At 40.7% G+C, this 19,516-nt stretch overlaps 1 protein-coding gene across 1 annotated transcript; it reads right to left on the bottom strand.

The window, feature by feature from the left end:
* Window positions 1-14,313: 14,313 nt before the first annotated feature.
* LOC128195190 (uncharacterized) lies at window positions 14,314-15,780 on the bottom strand. The gene has a single exon (XM_052872255.1). It carries the CDS (start codon window positions 15,778-15,780, stop codon window positions 14,314-14,316), a length of 1,467 nt encoding a protein of 488 aa, XP_052728215.1.
* Between the last annotated feature and the right edge of the window lie 3,736 nt (window positions 15,781-19,516).

Raw genomic sequence — 19,516 nt, 5'->3', positions numbered from 1 at the left:
GCATTCATAGCGGCATAATCGATGAGGTTCTTAACATTTTAGGAGAAAGCATGACACCATAGAGGAGAAGGGCTAATACATCTGTAAACATTTCCCAATTTTCCTCTTAAGCCAAACGATGTAGGTATTCCTATAAGTATCTTTGAGGAAGGCCCCTCACTTTGCCCTTGATTGTGAACTCGCTTTCCAACTTCATTGGGTGTACTTTCCTGATCCTCGCTAACTGCAAGACAAGGATATACTGCTCAAGGTAGTTGTATGGAGTCTTTTCCATATTTAAGACTTGCTCGAATTCTTCCACTGGTGGTACTAGTTGGAAATCTTGGAAAGTGAAGCACTTTAGTGGTGGATCATAGTACTGGACTAAAGTAGTAATTGCTGATGTTTGGACCTCCGCCTCTAACAGACTCAACAAATTCTTATACCCCACCAATATTATCCTCCTTTACTCGACGTGCATCTTTTCGTCAAAATGTATGAACTCGAATACCTCTTGACTCAAAATTCCATGTTAATTCCCCTTTTTTAGCTTAAGGCCTTAATCACAACTTTATAATTTTTGACTAGAATCCACAAAACGTGACAAGACTATAAAAAAAAACATGAGCTAAGAAAGAAGGAAAAAGTAAAAAGAAAAAAAAAAAAACGGATAAAGAGGTATGTACAAGGTGCATGATTTTTATTAAGCGAACAAGAGGGTTATAAGAATACACATTTCTCCCTTTTGTGCCTTATCAAAGGTTGGATGACTGAAGTTCTAAGGCCAAATATATGCACTCACAAGGATAGCTTCCTAATGCTTAAATCAGGCCACCAGAGCTATGGCTCTTTTCACCGTTTCTCCACAACAGTCAGAGTAATCAACTAGATGTGGAGACACAAATGAAGAGAACAGACTCTGGCTGGGGTTCTCACGATAGCCAAACAGGAAGTATGTCCCAAATGACACCGCTACACAACCCCTCTATTTCTAAGTTGCGCTCAGACCCGGGTATAGGGCCCCACTCATGATATGCATATTGTGTGTGTGTGAAGGGAGAATGCAATTATACACCCCAAACCCTCACCTGCAAAACAACCAGAAAAATCCCAGGCAGATATAACATGTTTTCTACCCTAGGGTTCAATATAAACAAAACAAACACACATACAATTATGACAAAAATCAAACAAAGATAAAGAAAAAGAAAGGGAAGAAAAACACAAAGAAAAACCACATTGAATTCGCACATCTAATTAAATGGCCAGACTCTTCACTTTCCCCAGTGGAGTCGCCATCTGTCGCAACCGGAATCGCGACGGGACGACGATCCAATAAAAAGAAAACGGGTTTTGAAAAGAGATTTTGGAGTCGCCACCATAGTTTATTCTGGAAAACTACGGAAAAACCATAAAATGATAAGGCATGGTCAATTTGAACCATATTCTTGGTTCGGGAGTCGGTTACGTGTAGGGAAGGTATTAGCACCCTACAACGCCTGCCCTAAGGCAGTACCTTTAACTAAATGCGTGAATATGGATGTGGTTTTCAAAATGTTTAACTTTCCCTTACAATAGAACTCAAAAGAAACAAACAATATTTTTTAGCTTTTTGGGGCCCGACAAGGATTGACCTTGCTCCTACGTATTCTCATGTGAGAAATCAGGGTTACGTAGTTCTTTTGAAACTGTTTGAAAATTTTGTTTGAAAATAGTTTGAGAGATTTGTTTGAGAATGATTTTGGATAAATTTGGATTTTTAGGAAAGTGAACCTGACAAGGACTGGCCTTGCTCCTACGTATCTCCACTTTTGATGGAGAATCAAGGATCACGTAGTTCTGGAAGGCGATATTGTTTGTAGTTTTGAAAAAAGTGAATGTTTTTAGTTTTTTGATGATTTTATATTTTATTTTTATTTAAGAAAGAGAAAAGGTTTTTAGCACAAGGACGATGCGTGCGATCACACATGTGCCTAAACCTTTAAAACATATTTTTGTAATTTTGATGAAAGAGAAAATGTTTTTGGCACAAGGACGATGCGTGCGATCACACATGTGCCTAAACCTTTAAAACGTATTTTTGGCATTTTTGAAGAAAGAGAAAAGGTTTTTGGCACAAGGACGATGCGTGCGATCACACATGTGCCTAAACCTTTGAAACATATTTTTGGCGTTTTGATGTAAGAAAGAGAAAAGGTTTTTGGCACAAGGACGATGCGTGCGATCACACATGTGCCTAAACCTTTAAAACGTATTTTTGGCATTTTTGAAGAAAGAGAAAAGGTTTTTGGCACAAGGACGATGCGTGCGATCACACATGTGCCTAAACCTTTGAAACATATTTTTGGCGTTTTTGAAGAAAGAGAAAAGGTTTTTGGCACAAGGACGATGCGTGCGATCACACATGTGCCTAAACCTTTAAAACGTATTTTTGGTATTTTGAAGAAAGAGAAATATTATTATTTTATTTATTTATTTTTTTGTGATTTCTGTTCAATTAAAAAAAAAAAGTGAGTGTGTGCAGTGTTTAACAAATAAACAAGACAAATACAATACAGAGGGATGGGAGTTATCTTACAAGGGGATTACACAATAAAAAATAATGACCAGACAAAATAATAAAATTAAGAAACTAAAGCGTAAAAAATAAAACAAGAGAAAAGCTCAATTAAATTAGGGGTACAGATATAAAAACCAGGGGTGCCAAGTGAAATTGAAGCTCCTTTGTTTGGGTCAATGTTCCTTTTTCTCCAACTTTGGATCCGCTAGGGGTGTAAACATTAAAAAAGGGGGTGCCACTGGGTATTGGCTGCTCAGGCCCGAGGGCCCCAAAACTTCTTCCCAGCAGCAGCATTAGGGGTCCGCTCACATCTTCCTCATTCTTTCTTGTCTCTCTCTCATACCGGCCACCCAGGGAGGGGTCCGTATCCGTCAAGATACCAGGGCGCCTCCTTTGTATAGTGCCTTCCGCCTCTTCACATATATACTTGGGTTCCCTTTTTGGTGATTCATATCTGTTTTGGCGTTCCTTATTGCTAGAGCAATGAATGGGTGTCGATGAGTCTGATGTTCATGGGGTCAGGGGTATTCTATCGTGTTTGGGTTGTTGGGAAAGGGTGTAGCCGTGGGTGAAAAAAGAAAAAGTGGTAGAGGTGGTTACGGGTTTTGGGGCTGAGGAATTTCCAGTGAATAGGTGAATAGTACGAAGTGTATGATAGGTGATGGGTGTTTGGTGATGGAAATGAAGAAGAAATGGTGTTGGCCGTGAGGTGAAGATGATGATGTTGGAAATAGTATATGGATGAAGATGAGGTGCTGGTTCAGTGTTGGAACAGTGTGGGAGATGAAAGTGATGCTATTGGTCGAATGGTAAGGATGAAGTTGGTGGGTTTGGAGTGGACGAGTATGGGTGTTTGACCGTGGGTGTTAGCAGTGGCCGTGGGTGTCAAGATGGTTGGATGTGACGATTGTTCGGTAATAACAGACATATACAAATATTCACAACACATCTATTTAACAACAATACATGCAAACTCAACCCATGCAAACTTAGCAACAACATGACAGAGAGACAACGTTCAAAGGCAACGTAACCAACATATTCAAAGACAAGTAACCAAACTCAGTAGAACAAGGAGTGGGAAGCATTACTAACCTCTTGAAGCTTGGTTCACTTTTTGCTAATCCCGTGCGTCCGATGTCTTCTCCTTCCTCATGGCTAGCTTGCCTTTTTCGATAAGGTGCTCCACCCTCTGAATGTGGAGTGTTGTAGCGTGAGGGAGTATTGACTGAAGATCGATGTTGGCCGTGAGGTATAAGGATGCAGGTTGGAGAAATGGCGAGTTCTTCTGTTGTACGTGATGGAGGGTGGCTGCTGGATTCTCACGCTTCTACTTGTTGTTGGTGGCTGGACCGTGTTTCCTTTCCAAGCTGCTGTCCGTATCATCCTTCCAAGTGAAAGCTCCTTTCCCCATAACCAACTGGACGATGTTTCTACTGCCGAGAAGCTCCTGGACAGCTTGCATGCATGAGAGTTGCTGCACCGGTTTCTGGAAGTTGCAAGGGTGGTGAGTTTCTTCCAGGTCGTGAGTATTCTTTCAAGCTTGGATGGGAGCTACTTGCTGGGACTCTTTCTCGGTGGTTGATGGATTGTGGTTGAAGCTGGAGCTTGAGTCTGGTTTGGTGAGTATGATAAGTGTTGAGAGGGAAGAGGATGGGTGATGGAGAATGGAGATATGAGGCAGGCAGTGATAGGGAGTTTCACGGTGGTAACAGGGTTGAGAAGGTGATGGCATGCGGTGACTGCCACTGTAGTGTTGGGTTAGATGGGGAATGTGATGAAGATGGGGGTGCGGTTTAAGAGGAGGAGAAGTTTGGCTGGGAGTAGTGAGGCAAGGTGATAGTGTGGCGGTGACTAGGATGACAGCGGCGGTTGAAGCATGGAGGCAGCAACTTGGCGGTTTGGGTGGAAGGTTTCCGAGGAAGATGATGACGGTGTTGGACCGGTCACGGTGGTGAGTTACAGTGGTGCAATGTTCATTAGAGTGCAAAAACGAATTGGTTCAACCCATGACTGTTGGTTCAATATTTCAGGTTCTCAAAATCTGTCTTGTCTCTGGCCGAGTGGTTATTGATGGTTCCGGGTGAATCAGGTGAGTAGTGTGAGGGGAGGAGATGAAGGTCCGTGGTGTTTGGTCCCGTGAGTTGGTAATGAATGAAGAAACCAAGGATCGAAGATCGTGGGTTCACGTGACCTCTCCCCTTGCTTATCAGAAAACCCCAATACAATAATGGTGCAAAAGGTAACTTTACAGAGTAGCAGAGATGGGCAGCCGCTCCAGATGGATGCTCGTGGGAGACAGACTCAGGTGGAAGTCTGTTGATCATCCACTAATAAACCTGTCCACCATAGCAGACCTCCACTACCTTGTCCACTGATTCATAAAAATATATCTTCTGGTGGCTTCGTTGGCGATGAGTGGAGCACTCATTGAAGTGGATGGTGGAATCTGTTACGGTGGGGAATAGTGGGAATCATCGGTGGCAAGTTCAGACCATTCTTTTTAAGTGCAACCACCACTATTCGGACGCTCGGTCAAACAGAAAACGAACGACCATTCATATTACATGAACGAACGCTCAGACCGAGCGCTCACGAGGTGAAACATGGCCGAACGCAAACAGTAGCCAAGAACGAACGTTCACAAGGTCAACCAAAGAATACCGAACGCTCACAATCTGAATTATACCGAACGCTCACAATCAATAATACAGAACCAAGAGCGAACGTTTAGAACTCATCTTCTGAGAATAAAAATTTAAGGACGAACGCCCAAGATCACTAAACCACAACGAACGAACGCTCGAAATTGTCTATGCTTTTGACGAGCGCCTTAACACGAAAATTGCCGAACGCTATACAGGTCCTGGCATGAAAACGAACGCTGGGCTGAGAAATGACGAACGCTGAGGGCTCACGGTTTAGGACGAATGGTCACAGCATCAGTGGGAAGAACCGAACGCGCTCAATGGAGGACGAACGATCGCGCCATGTAGAGGACGAACGATCCTCGAGAACAATCAATAACGCTCGTCCTAAAACTGAGGCGAAGATGAACGAACGGTATGGGACGAACGTTCAACAATTGGAGCGCTAGATGTCGCTTGGGACGGACGGTTGCACAGTTGAAGAAACCGAACGGTCAGTCAGGGAAGAGGACGAACGGCTTATGCGAAAGAGGACGAACGGTTCGAAACAGAGGACGAACGTCCTAAATTAACACATGGCCGAACGGCCGAATAGTGAACGCTTGAAGATGACCGAACGGTTGAACATGAGAATTGCCGAACGTCCTAAAAGTGTGAAAGGCCGAACGCTCAAGCAGTCGCTACTGGGCGAACGGTCGCATAAGGCGAGGACGAACGGTCCGAAAGGCTGAGGACGAACGGTCGCGCCATGAAGAGGACGAACGTTTGAAAGTTGGAACGATCAGGACGAGCGCCTGGGCCTGAGAAATGCCGAACGTCCTAAAGACTCACGTTTGAGGACGAACGTCCTATCGTCATGTTCGAAAGCTGATCATGAAGGACGAACGGTCCGCGAAAACGTTCGGTCCAACTACAGTTTTATTTTTGTTATTATATACTTTCATTTGTATTTATTTATTTATTTATTTATTTTTTTGATATTTTTGAAAATAAACTTTATTTAATCAACCCGGACGAAATTGAGTGTTGACAGCTGCCCCTCTTTACTTAGATTTTACTAGATCATATGGTAAACAAAGTTTTCATATTATCAGAGTAAAAGATAAGTAAAGATAGAAATACTAATTTCGTTCGGATTTCAAAATACACAAGGAACAAAAAGGGAATTTTTTTCATTTTTCAGGAACAAACAGGGAATTTTTTCATTTTTTTTTTAATTAATTAAAATTTTTTTGTTTTTTCTTGTTTGTTTTTTGTTTGTTTTTTGTTTGTTTTTTGTTTGTTTTTTTTATTTTTTTGTTTTTTTTATTTTTTTTTAAAATAAAATGAACAAGATTAAATGAATGAGAAATTTGAATCTGATTGGGTTCGACCATTGCCATGCAGAGGGTCGTTTTGAAAAAATTAAAATCTGGACCTGACCATTGCCATGCCGAGGGTCGTTTGAAAAAGGTTAAAATATGAACTTGACCATTGCCATGCAGAGGGTCGTTTGAAAAAGTAAAAATCTGTACTTGACCATTGCCATGCAGAGGGTCGTTTGAAAAAAGCAAAAATGGGCTCGACCATTGTCTTACAGAGGGCCGAGACACCAATGGCAGAAAGTAAAATTGGGCACGACCATTGTCTTACAGAGGGCCGAGACACCAGTGACAGAAAGTAAAATTGGGCTCGACCATTGTCTTACAGAGGGCCGAGATACCAATGGCAAAAAGTAAAATTGGGCTCGACCATTGTCTTACAGAGGGCCGAGACACTAATGACAGAAAGTAAAATTGGGCACGACCATTGTCTTACAGAGGGCCGAGACACCAATGGCGGAAAGCAAAATTGGTTGATTGTTTTGAAAATTGAAATTTTTGAATTTGTTGAAATTTTGAGAAATTTTTTTTTATTTTGATTTTGATTTTGAAATTAAGAAACAAGGTGTTGCATTTTTGTACAAGTATATGGATTTTGAAACCTCAATGTGCAAGAGAAACATGGTTGATGTAAATTTTGAAATTTAGAGAAGAAAACTTTGATACATGTTGATTTTTTTGTCTTTTTGAAGAAGAAAAATTGATGTAATGTACATGGAGGGGAAAACTTTGATGCATTTTTTTTCTTTTTGAAGGAAGAAAAATTTGATGAATATACATGGAGGCAAATTCAAAGTTGATGAAAATACGTACATGATGTATTGGAAGATTATGAAACTATGACATTTTTTTTTTTGAGTCAATTTGCTTTCTTTGAAATCATCAAATTTATGACGATCTAGACTTCCAATTTCCTTCAATGGATGTCCAATCCTAAAGTCAACTGTGCAAAATGAAGCTTGTGTGCTACGCATTTCTTGACGAGATACTAGTGTGTACATGCTTGATATCAGGGGTTGGAAAAATATGTGGAGGATGATTGGAAGGATTTGGAGAGTACCGGGTTGGCTACTTGAGTCTCTTACTCCTTAAAATGGCTACAAAGGCCAATGTGAGGTAGTAGATACCCAGAAGCTGTTCTGGAACATGGTAAAAGTATTGGTATGGACAAATGTATCTGTGAATTGAGAGGGAATAAGTCAGGAATCAAGGAGTGAGAATATCATGTGGGATTTGCAAATTGCCCCAATTTTGGTGGTTTTAGGTTTCTGAAGTTCGGGGCGAACCAAGATCATGCAAGGCCCAACAAGGGATGCCCCAGTCTTTGTATGAGCTTTGAATATTCAGATGAAAAAAATTTGAGATTTAACAAAATTGCTCAATACTCTGAATGGGCTGAAGCATATGAAAGTCACGCCTTGGTTTTGGGTATGAGTCAATTAAGCGAGGTTCAACAAAAGGTTGCCCCCCATTTTGGGTTTACGAACGATAAGATGGGCTCAAAATCATACAAAGCCCCAAAGTGTCTGCCCCTGCTTTGAGGGTGGATCTATGAATTTCAGTACGGACAAATCTGAGAGGCCCAACAAGGGATGCCCCGGTCTTGGTACGAACTGAATATACAGATGTAACAAATCATGAGACAAACAAAGTTGCTCCAAGTTTGGGACCCGGGGGAAGAGTTTGAATGAGATTTGAATGTGTTCAGGAATTTGTGATGGATATGGAAAGGGTTGGCTTGAAAAGATTGCCCCAATTGGCTTGTTTCTCCTTTGTAATTTTGATCAATAGGGAGTTCCATTCATCCGAGGACATTTATTTTTCATCACTCATTTTTTTTTTTGTTGGTCATTTTTGTCTTGTCCCAAAATTAATGCTTCATGAAAAATTAAGCAACCATCATTCAATCTGTGTGGACTTTTATTGGGCTTGTAATGTGGCTTGGGCTAAAGGGTGTTGAAAGAAAGGATATAAAGGTTCAAATAAATTTTGTGGGTTATTTGAAACAAGAGTTACCATCTGCACCTCGTATTAGTTATTCGTCAAAACTGTTTTGACTATTTTGCCCTTTCTCAAATTTCATTCTTTGTTTGCCATCACTTTGTGATTCTTTGTATTTTTTTTTTGCTTTTGAGGAATTTTCTTCATTTGATCACTAAGTGTGTTCTTCTTGCAATTTGAGTTGATTTCTACAATGATGGTAACCTCTGTTTGGGTAAAATTTTGAAAAGAAATTTCTTATTGGCTCAAATTTGGGTATCAAAGGATATATTTTTGTTTTGGATGAAGAAAAATGGCCACACATCATTTCAAATTTTGGTTGTTTCATTTTCAAAAGATTAATTAGGAGACAAGACTAAATGATCTCAATAAGAGTCATTTTTCATCCTTTTTTTTTTAATTTTATTTTTTTTAACGGATTCCAGGATCTCCCAAATGAAAGCAGTGGAGGTAATGGAAAATCTGCCCCAGTGTAAAACTTGGTGTTTATTATTTGGGCTCAAGAACATGATTGGGCCAATCTCTTGGTATAGCGAGGGCTAAAGGATGATGTTTTCAAGCGATGCACACACAAATATCTCTTAAGAATATGTGATTTGATCATTTGACTCCAGGAGATTATGACATCCATTATACTTATTTATTTATTTTTTTTTTAAATCTCATAAAATGGATGATTTGCACCGAAAATAATTGACTCAACTTTTGCGTATTTTTTGGTTTTATGCATGAAGAAAAGTAAAATGAAATGAAAATGATGATACTAGTTGAAAAACATATTTTTTTTTGTTTTAAGAGAAAATTACGTATGGTGGCCAGTATGAAAACTGGGCTTGGGGGCCAGTGTGAGAACTGGGCTTAGAGGGCCAGTGTGAGCTGGGCTTAGGGGGCCAGTGTGAGCTGGGCTTAGGGGGCCAGTGTGAGCTGGGCTTAGAGGGCCAGTGTGAGCTGGGCTTAGGGGGCCAGTGTGAGCTGGGCTTAGGGGGCCAGTGTGAGCTGGGCTTAGGGGGCCAGTGTGAGCTGGGCTTAGGGGGCCAGTGTGAAAACTGGGCTTGGGGGCCAGTGTGAAAACTGGGCTTGGGGGCCAGTGTGAGCTGGGCTTAGGGGGCCAGTGTGAGAACTGGGCTTAGAGGGCCAGTGTGAGCTGGGCTTAGGGGGGCCAGTGTGAGAACTGGGCTTAGAGGGCCAGTGTGAGCTGGGCTTAGGGGGCCAGTGTGAGCTGGGCTTAGGGGGCCAGTGTGAGCTGGGCTTAGGGGGCCAGTGTGAAAACTGGGCTTGGGGGCCAGTGTGAGCTGGGCTTAGGGGGCCAGTGTGAGAACTGGGCTTGGAGGGCCAGTGTGAGCTGGGCTTAGGGGGCCAGTGTGAAAACTGGGCTTGGGGGCCAGTGTAAGCTGGGCTTAGGGGGCCAGTGTGAGAACTGGGCTTGGAGGCCAGTGTGAGCTGGGCTTAGGGGGCCAGTGTAGGAACTGGGCTTTTGGGGGGCCAGTGTAGGAACTGGGCTTTTGAATTTTGAGAATTTTTGAAACTTGTGATTTAAAAAATATTCGCCAGTGTGAAAACTGGGCTTAACGGGCCAGCATGGAAACTGGGCTTGGGGGCCAGTGTGAAAACTGGGCTTTTGGGGCCAGTGAGAGCTGGGCTTAAGGGGCCAGTGAGAGAATTGGGCTTTTGGGGCCAGTGTAGGAACTGGGCTTTTATGGGCCAGTGTAGGAACTGGGCTTTTGGGGCCAGTGTGAAAACTGGGCTTTTGGGGCCAGTGAGAGCTGGGCTAAGGGGGCCAGTGAGAGAACTGGGCTTGGGGGCCAGTGTGAAAACTGGGCTTTTGGGGGCCAGTGTAGGAACTGGGCTTTTGGGGGCCAGTGTAGGAACTGGGCTTTTGGGCCAGTGTAGGAACTGGGCTTTTATGGGCCAGTGTAGGAACTGGGCTTTTGGGGCCAGTGTGAAAACTGGGCTTTTGGGGCCAGTGAGAGCTGGGCTAAGGGGGCCAGTGAGAGAACTGGGCTTGGGGGCCAGTGTGAAAACTGGGCTTTTGGGGGCTAGTGTAGGAATTGGGCTTTTGGGGGCCAGTGTAGGAACTGGGCTTTTGGGCCAGTGTAGGAACTGGGCTTTTATGGGCCAGTGTAGGAACTGGGCTTTTGGGGCCAGTGTGAAAACTGGGCTTTTGGGGCCAGTGAGAGCTGGGCTAAGGGGGCCAGTGAGAGAACTGGGCTTGGGGGCCAGTGTGAAAACTGGACTTTTGGGGGCCAGTGTAGGAACTGGGCTTTTGGGGGCCAGTGTAGGAACTGGGCTTTTGGGCCAGTGTAGGAACTGGGCTTTTATGGGCCAGTGTAGGAACTGGGCTTTTATGGGCAATGCAAAGAATTGATATGAGAAAAATTTGATTTAGGAAAACGTTTGAAAAAAAATAAAAATGTTTTTTTTGGTTACTTTCTGACACGGGAAAATCCAGATCGGATCGGACCCAAGGAGAAGTAAAATAGAAAGAAGTTGGACTTACCAGGCACATTGACCCAATGGATCAGATGACCTGAGCCGTGTGAACTTGTCACAAGAAGATGACGAAGAAAACATTTTTTTTTTTTGCATTTTTCAAAGTTTATGGAACAAGCTAAAAGAAAATCATTTTTTTGATTTTTTGTTACGAGAGGATCTCACAAGATTGAACTAGAGAAAATTTTGCAACACAACTAGACTCAACGGGCCCAACACTATTCTTCTTACGACCATGACAAAATCTTCAGACAAGAAAAAACACAAAATGAAAAGGGAAATTATGAATTGAAAACACAAAATCTACATAAACATGTATTTTTTTATTTTTCAGAAATTCAGATGCACTGGTTCAAGAGAAACCACATATGACAAAGGGCCTAATGGGCCCAAAAACTGTTCATCTTTCATTCTCAGAGATTTTTTTTTTTTAAACTACAAATTCAAAGAAAATCACACAGGACAATTTGAACAAACGTACAAAACATCACTCAACAGCAAAAATGCGAAAACAAAATATTTTTGACGTATTTTCAAAAGAAGTAGGCTCGAGAGAAAAAACCACGAAGGCCATTGAGCCTAATGGGCTCGAGCACCGTTCTTCTTTTTTTTCAATATTTTTGATTTATTCAAAATGTAGAAGAAGGAATAAAAACAAACAAAATGGTGTGATGTGAAATGTCCTTTATCATGCAAATGAAAAACAATTTTGAACACTTCAAATTTTACATCACTCCAATTATTATTATTTTTTTGAAAATTTTCTATTTATCATATTTTTGATTTTTTTGTTTTATTGTTTTTTTTTGTGAAATCGGATCATCTAAGAAATCTTGAATTGGGCCGGATTGACCCAACAAACCCTACCCGTTTTCAGATTTTCAAATTTTTTTTTTTTGAACTCAGAAAGAAAACGGACCGACACCTGACGGTTGCAGCGACCGGAACTGTAGCCACAGTGGATTTGCTCAGCTATAAAACGGGTATCCCTTCGGGGTCGAGCGACATTTTCCCGATCTCGCTCTCTCTCTATCCTTCTCTTTCTCCCTCTTCTCTCTCTTCTCTCTCTTCCTTGAGCGTCTGGATTTCTGCGAGGAGCCTCTGCCCCCGTGTGCTTTCGGAGGCGTCCCAGGGCTGCGACGAGCTTCTGTAAGCCTTCCACTTCCAGGTAAGTCCTCTAAACTCTTAATCCTCTTTCTTTCTTTTTCCCTTCATCATTTTTTTGTTCGGTTTTCCTGTCTTTCTTCCCGTTATGCTCTTTTTTTTTTTTTTTTTTTTTGCTCTTCTTTTCTTTTATGCTTTCGCTTTTTGTTTTTGCTCTTATTTCTTTCTCGCCTTTCTCTGCATTTCTTTCTGAGTCCTCTTTTCTCTTTTTCTCTTTTTTTTTTTTTTTTTAAAAAAAATTTAAAAACTTAAAACACTTAAAAAAAAAACAAAAATGTCTTAAACTTAAGGGGTATATAGGCTGGAAACCAGACGTTTATCTCCCTTCGTTTGAAGGTATGACAGAGACAATCGGGTAGAACAACGCCACGTACCCCATAAAATCAGAAAACTTAAAAAGAGAATTAATTTGTATGAACCGGACATGGACCATATGGACAAAGACAAAAGGACATAGATCCGTTTAGGACCCTCTTGCAAGGACCGTGAAACAGATCCGAGACCAGACACTGAAATAACAAAGACCGACCGGACAAAATAAACTTAAAAGGAAACAAAAACGAAAAAGAAAACACTGAAAATATTTTTTTTTTTGTTTTATGCTTTTGTTATGTTTTTGTTCTTTTTACTTTTTATTATTTTTTTTGTGTTTTAGAAAACTTAGAGAGGAAAGATGAGCGAGATGGAGATGGAGAGGTACACCAGTCAGCGGTGGAGACCTACTGACGATCAGGTCAAAATGATGACCCATATCTACAATTACGGGGTCACACATCCCAGCAGAGCCCAAGTCGTCGAGATTGCATCTCGACTAAGGGCTTTCGCAGATGCCACTGAATACAATGTGCACTGCTGGTTTAACAACCACGGCAATCGGGTCAGGCGCTGGCAAGCGGAGATAGACCCTACTGACACTCAGTTTTCACAACTGCCGCTATACATGTATGGTAAGTACCCTGATCACCTCCATCTTTTTTTTGAAAATTTTCTCCTCATCTTATTATTGACAAAATTTTTTGTTTGTTTTTTTTTTTTTTTTTGGAAAGAATACGACTGGGTGATCATGAGGGCGCCGAGGCTGCTGAACTTGTTCCCCGTTCCGATCATCATTGACGACGACAGGGATGGACGACAAATCGCTCCACCCATGCATCTCACCTTCCGAACCAAAGCTCCCTCGACGGAGCTCTCCCTCATACCACCGCAACCAGCTCGGGAATTTTTTCGCTGAATTTCCTTTTTTTTTTTATTTTCATGGTTTGTAATATTAACGATCACTAGTGATCGAACTCTGAACAATCTTTTATTTGCTTTTGTTATCTGCTTTATTTGCCCCTTTTTTTTATTTGAAATTGTGACTTTGCACTTTTTTGTTATATTTGCTTTTTTTCTCTTTTTTATGCATTTTTATTTTATTTTTCAAATGTTAAGATCGTATGAGTATATTCAAATGATATCCTTGTTCAAAATCAACTCTCCGACCTTACTGTAAATCTTGCCCAAATGATGAAATAAAATTAGATTTTTATGTTTTCTTTTTATTTGGTCCAAAGAAAAATTCTAATCGAAAAAACCTTTGAAACAAAGAAGAAGAAGATATTAAAAAATTTACGATGAAGGAAGATAAGGAAAAATAACTTCGGAAAAACCTTTGATGGAAAAACAACGAAGAAAAGGGCTCAAGATAAGCCTTTGATGGAAAACCTGATGCAATACATGCTGAAATAACTGTCTGGGTGGAAAACACGTCTCGCAAGAAAACATCAAATTCGGGAAAAATCTGACACTGTAACTTTGCTCTTGATTAACAAATTTGATATTTTCGAAGAACATGAGTTTGGTAATTTGCAAGTAAGACAAGTGACACAAGATTTTCCTCAATTTTACTTTTTTTTTTTTTTCATTTTCTCCACGACACCCTATTAGGACATGATTTCCAGTAAACCTTGGAGATACCAAGTAATGAAATTTCACATTAAAATTCATGGATGAAAGCGTGATATCAATGAGCATAAACCTCATAGCGAGGCAAATTAAAGCTCGAGCAAAACAACATCAATTCCAACTTTTACAATAACTTATGCTTTCCTAAATAATCCGAGAGTCCTCTTCACTCGTCCTTGGCATTTGTAGTGGTGAACTCATGCCTTGCCACAATGCTGGATTGCATTTCTTCAAACTTTAAACATCCTGAATCGATCAAAGATTGCACTTTACGTTTCAAAGCCTTGCATGCCTCTATTGAATGTCCACACGCCCCTCCATGATAATCACATCTGGCATTTACGTCATAGCTCCTTGGATACGGAGGTCGTATAGGCCTGGTTGGACAAATCTTTATGAGGTTTCTGCAGAGAAGATCTGGTAGTAGCTCTGTATAGGTCATGGGGATAGGAGTGAAGTTGGCGACCTTCTCATCACGATTGTAATTTCTTCGTTCAGTGGCTCGACTAGACCCATAGGAATGTGACATTTGAGGATAGGCAGTAAAATGGGAATTAGCTCTTTGCTTCTTATCTTTCTCATGTCTAAGACCATACTCGTTTAGACTGGCTACTAGCTCTGGGCCTAGTGCAATTTTTCCACTTCTTGTGCCACTCTCAACCCTCTCTCCAATTACTACTATGTCAGTAAAACTTAAGGAAACGCTGCCTATCATGTGTTCATAAAATGGGGTTTGCAGAGTATTCAAAAATATGATAGTCATCTCCTTGTCGCTCAGAGGCGGTTCTACTTGAGCAGCAATTTCTCTCCACCTTTGGGCATATTCTCTGAATGATTCGGACTCTTTCTTCACTATGTTTTGCAGTTGTAATCTGTCAGGTGTTAGATATTTATTATATTCATACTGCTTTAGAAATGCGCTAACCAGATCTTTCCATGAGTAGATGTGAGTCGTTTCCAAACGCATGTACCAAGTTAGAGCCATGCCAGTTAAACTTTCTTGGAAGAAATGAATCAAAAGTTTTTCATCGTGGACATAAGCTGCCATTTTCCTGCAGTACATGGTTATATGGCCCCTCGGGCAAGTATTTCCCCGATATTTCTCAAATTCTGGCATCCTGAACCTTGGAGGTATCACCACATCATGAACTAAACACAGTTTTTTAGCATCTTCAAATTCAAAACTTCCTTCACCCTCTATGGCTCTCAACCTCTTCTCAAGGACTTCTAATCTGCTCTTATCATCCTTAAAATCTCCTGGTGTAATGACACAAGATGGAGACTTCGTCTTAGGTTGTTTTTTCATCATCATGCTTTCAATACCTGGTTGGATAATCTGCCCAGGAATTGTGAAAGTGGTTGCCCCAGGCTCGTCTTCTACCTCAACTGCATTATCTTCGGCCTTTTGAGTGTCAAGATGTCCCAAGTCCACTCCTAAGGGTGGAGTATAATTCGGGGGAAGACGATGGGAAGGGAAAGTTTGTGCTTCCGGAACTTCTTGTTGTAGTCTTTGTGCAGATGGATCTCCGGGGCTTTGTAAGGCATTCAGGGCTTCTAAGATTCGACTGATTTGTCCTTTCAGCTGTTGGATATCGGCTTCTATTCCTTCTTGAACTTCTACTTGGTTCTCCATTGCCACTGGTTCGTATCCTTTAGGGTGTCTTAGATGCTTAGCTGTATTTATTTATTTATTTTTTTTTTGTGAAACAAATTAAGAAAAAAGAAAAATAAAAATAAAAAAGAAAAGAAAAGAAAAGAAAACATAGGTCAAATTCTCTAGTCAGAAACTATAAAGCTGTGAAAATATTTGCCCCGGTATAATTTTGGAAATTAACACGAAACAGAGTCAATAAGGTGGTTCATCATTCTGAAATCCCCAAAATGCTAGACATAGGAATTCTTGGTCAACCATCGCAGGCTTTAGTCATCACATTCTTCATTTGTCTGATCAGTTTCTCGCAGCAATTAAGGAATGTTTCAATCCCCTTAGGCGGGTTGATGATTGACATTACAGACCCAGCATCAGCTAATAGCTTAGGAACATTTTCAATGACTTCATTGATGAAGAAAGCTAATTGTGAGTGACTTGTCCTTCTTCAACGACATATTCCTTCATCTGACTCATCAATCTTTATGTCCCCTTTTAGCTGAATGGCAACATTCCTTCTAGTTTTGTCACTGCTGCTTCTATCCACTGCTCATTATTTTGAAATTTCTTTTTGCAATTTGGGTAAGGGAAATTAATTACAACTTGATTGTCTTAACCCTTTCTGTGATTCATTGGCTAAAGGAAACTTCCACTAACAGTCCATGATCTTGGACCTTTCTTTGAAGCGAACAACATTTCCCCGAGTGTCTTTAACTTGATGAAACATTTCAGCAAAAGATTCATGCCTCATATGATCTGCAATGTGGCGAGAGATGCAGGTGTTAGCGATCCTCTCAGGATACTCAAATTATTTTTTTGCGCTAACATAGGATTGCAATTAATACACCACCTAATACCCATGAGGGGTACATTAGGATACCTCCTGCAATGATATGTAATCTGATCTATGCTGCCAAGGGACACACCATTTATCTTGTTCTTCGTTTAAACTTGCACAAAGTTGCGCCCATTCATTTGCTCTTTTCACATGTGGTTCACAAGGAACAGCCTAATACAAGTGCAAAAGTTCCTAAAAATCACTTCTTTTTCCAATGGTGACCCCTGTTCACCTGACTGAGTACCTGTGATGGACTTTCTGTACAAAATCCAATTTTATCTCGGGTAATCGTTTACAGTGTCCTTGTAATCGATCATATACTGCAATAACTCGTCCATGGGGTATAGGGAATTTTAGGCGTCTCCAGTCTCACGGGAAATGAACCACAAATAAAACACTGGTAGACAACATAACATCTTTCCCCCCTTAAGTTCGTAACAACGATTAAGGGTCCCATAAACTTCAGCCAGGATGGCACTGACTAGATTCTCACAGCGCTCTTTGTCTCCCACAAATGCATTCATAGCGGCATAATCGATGAGGTTCTTAACATTTTAGGAGAAAGCATGACACCATAGAGGAGAAGGGCTAATACATCTGTAAACATTTCCCAATTTTCCTCTTAAGCCAAACGATGTAGGTATTCCTATAAGTATCTTTGAGGAAGGCCCCTCACTTTGCCCTTGATTGTGAACTCGCTTTCCAACTTCATTGGGTGTACTTTCCTGATCCTCGCTAACTGCAAGACAAGGATATACTGCTCAAGGTAGTTGTATGGAGTCTTTTCCATATTTAAGACTTGCTCGAATTCTTCCACTGGTGGTACTAGTTGGAAATCTTGGAAAGTGAAGCACTTTAGTGGTGGATCATAGTACTGGACTAAAGTAGTAATTGCTGATGTTTGGACCTCCGCCTCTAACAGACTCAACAAATTCTTATACCCTACCAATATTATCCTCCTTTACTCGACGTGCATCTTTTCGTCAAAATGTATGAACTCGAATACCTCTTGACTCAAAATTCCATGTTAATTCCCCTTTTTTAGCTTAAGGCCTTAATCACAACTTTATAATTTTTGACTAGAATCCACAAAACGTGACAAGACTATAAAAAAAAACATGAGCTAAGAAAGAAGGAAAAAGTAAAAAGAAAAAAAAAACGGATAAAGAGGTATGTACAAGGTGCATGATTTTTATTAAGCGAACAAGAGGGTTATAAGAATACACATTTCTCCCTTTTGTGCCTTATCAAAGGTTGGATGACTGAAGTTCTAAGGCCAAATATATGCACTCACAAGGATAGCTTCCTAATGCTTAAATCAGGCCACCAGAGCTATGGCTCTTTTCACTGTTTCTCCACAACAGTCAGAGTAATCAACTAGATGTGGAGACACAAATGAAGAGAACAGACTCTGGCTGGGGTTCTCACGATAGCCAAACAGGAAGTATGTCCCAAATGACACCGCTACACAACCCCTCTATTTCTAAGTTGCGCTCAGACCCGGGTATAGGGCCCCACTCATGATATGCATATTGTGTGTGTGTGAAGGGAGAATGCAATTATACACCCCAAACCCTCACCTGCAAAACAACCAGAAAAATCCCAGGCAGATATAACATGTTTTCTACCCTAGGGTTCAATATAAACAAAACAAACACACATACAATTATGACAAAAATCAAACAAAGATAAAGAAAAAGAAAGGGAAGAAAAACACAAAGAAAAACCACATTGAATTCGCACATCTAATTAAATGGCCAGACTCTTCACTTTCCCCAGTGGAGTCGCCATCTGTCGCAACCGGAATCGCGACGGGACGACGATCCAATAAAAAGAAAACGGGTTTTGAAAAGAGATTTTGGAGTCGCCACCATAGTTTATTCTGGAAAACTACGGAAAAACCATAAAATGATAAGGCATGGTCAATTTGAACCAGATTCTTGGTTCGGGAGTCGGTTACGTGTAGGGAAGGTATTAGCACCCTACAACGCCTGCCCTAAGGCAGTACCTTTAACTAAATGCGTGAATATGGATGTGGTTTTCAAAATGTTTAACTTTCCCTTACAATAGAACTCAAAAGAAACAAACAATATTTTTTAGCTTTTTGGGGCCCGACAAGGATTGACCTTGCTCCTACGTATTCTCATGTGAGAAATCAGGGTTACGTAGTTCTTTTGAAACTGTTTGAAAATTTTGTTTGAAAATAGTTTGAGAGATTTGTTTGAGAATGATTTTAGATAAATTTGGATTTTTGGGAAAGTGAACCTGACAAGGACTGGCCTTGCTCCTACGTATCTCCACTTTTGATGGAGAATCAAGGACCACGTAGTTCTGGAAGGCGATATTGTTTGTAGTTTTGAAAAAAGTGAATGTTTTTAGTTTTTTGATGATTTTATATTTTATTTTTATTTAAGAAAGAGAAAAGGTTTTTAGCACAAGGACGATGCGTGCGATCACACATGTGCCTAAACCTTTAAAACATATTTTTTGTAATTTTGATGAAAGAGAAAATGTTTTTGGCACAAGGACGATGCGTGCGATCACACATGTGCCTAAACCTTTAAAACGTATTTTTGGCATTTTTGAAGAAAGAGAAAAGGTTTTTGGCACAAGGACGATGCGTGCGATCACACATGTGCCTAAACCTTTGAAACATATTTTTGGCGTTTTGATGTAAGAAAGAGAAAAGGTTTTTGGCACAAGGACGATGCGTGCGATCACACATGTGCCTAAACCTTTAAAACGTATTTTTGGCATTTTTGAAGAAAGAGAAAAGGTTTTTGGCACAAGGACGATGCGTGCGATCACACATGTGCCTAAACCTTTGAAACATATTTTTGGCGTTTTTGAAGAAAGAGAAAAGGTTTTTGGCACAAGGACGAT

Source organism: Vigna angularis, chromosome 2 (assembly GCF_016808095.1).
Source record: "Vigna angularis cultivar LongXiaoDou No.4 chromosome 2, ASM1680809v1, whole genome shotgun sequence".
NCBI lineage: Eukaryota > Viridiplantae > Streptophyta > Magnoliopsida > Fabales > Fabaceae > Vigna > Vigna angularis.
Note: the sequence above shows the minus strand (reverse complement) of the source record. Positions and strands in the feature narration are given on the sequence as shown.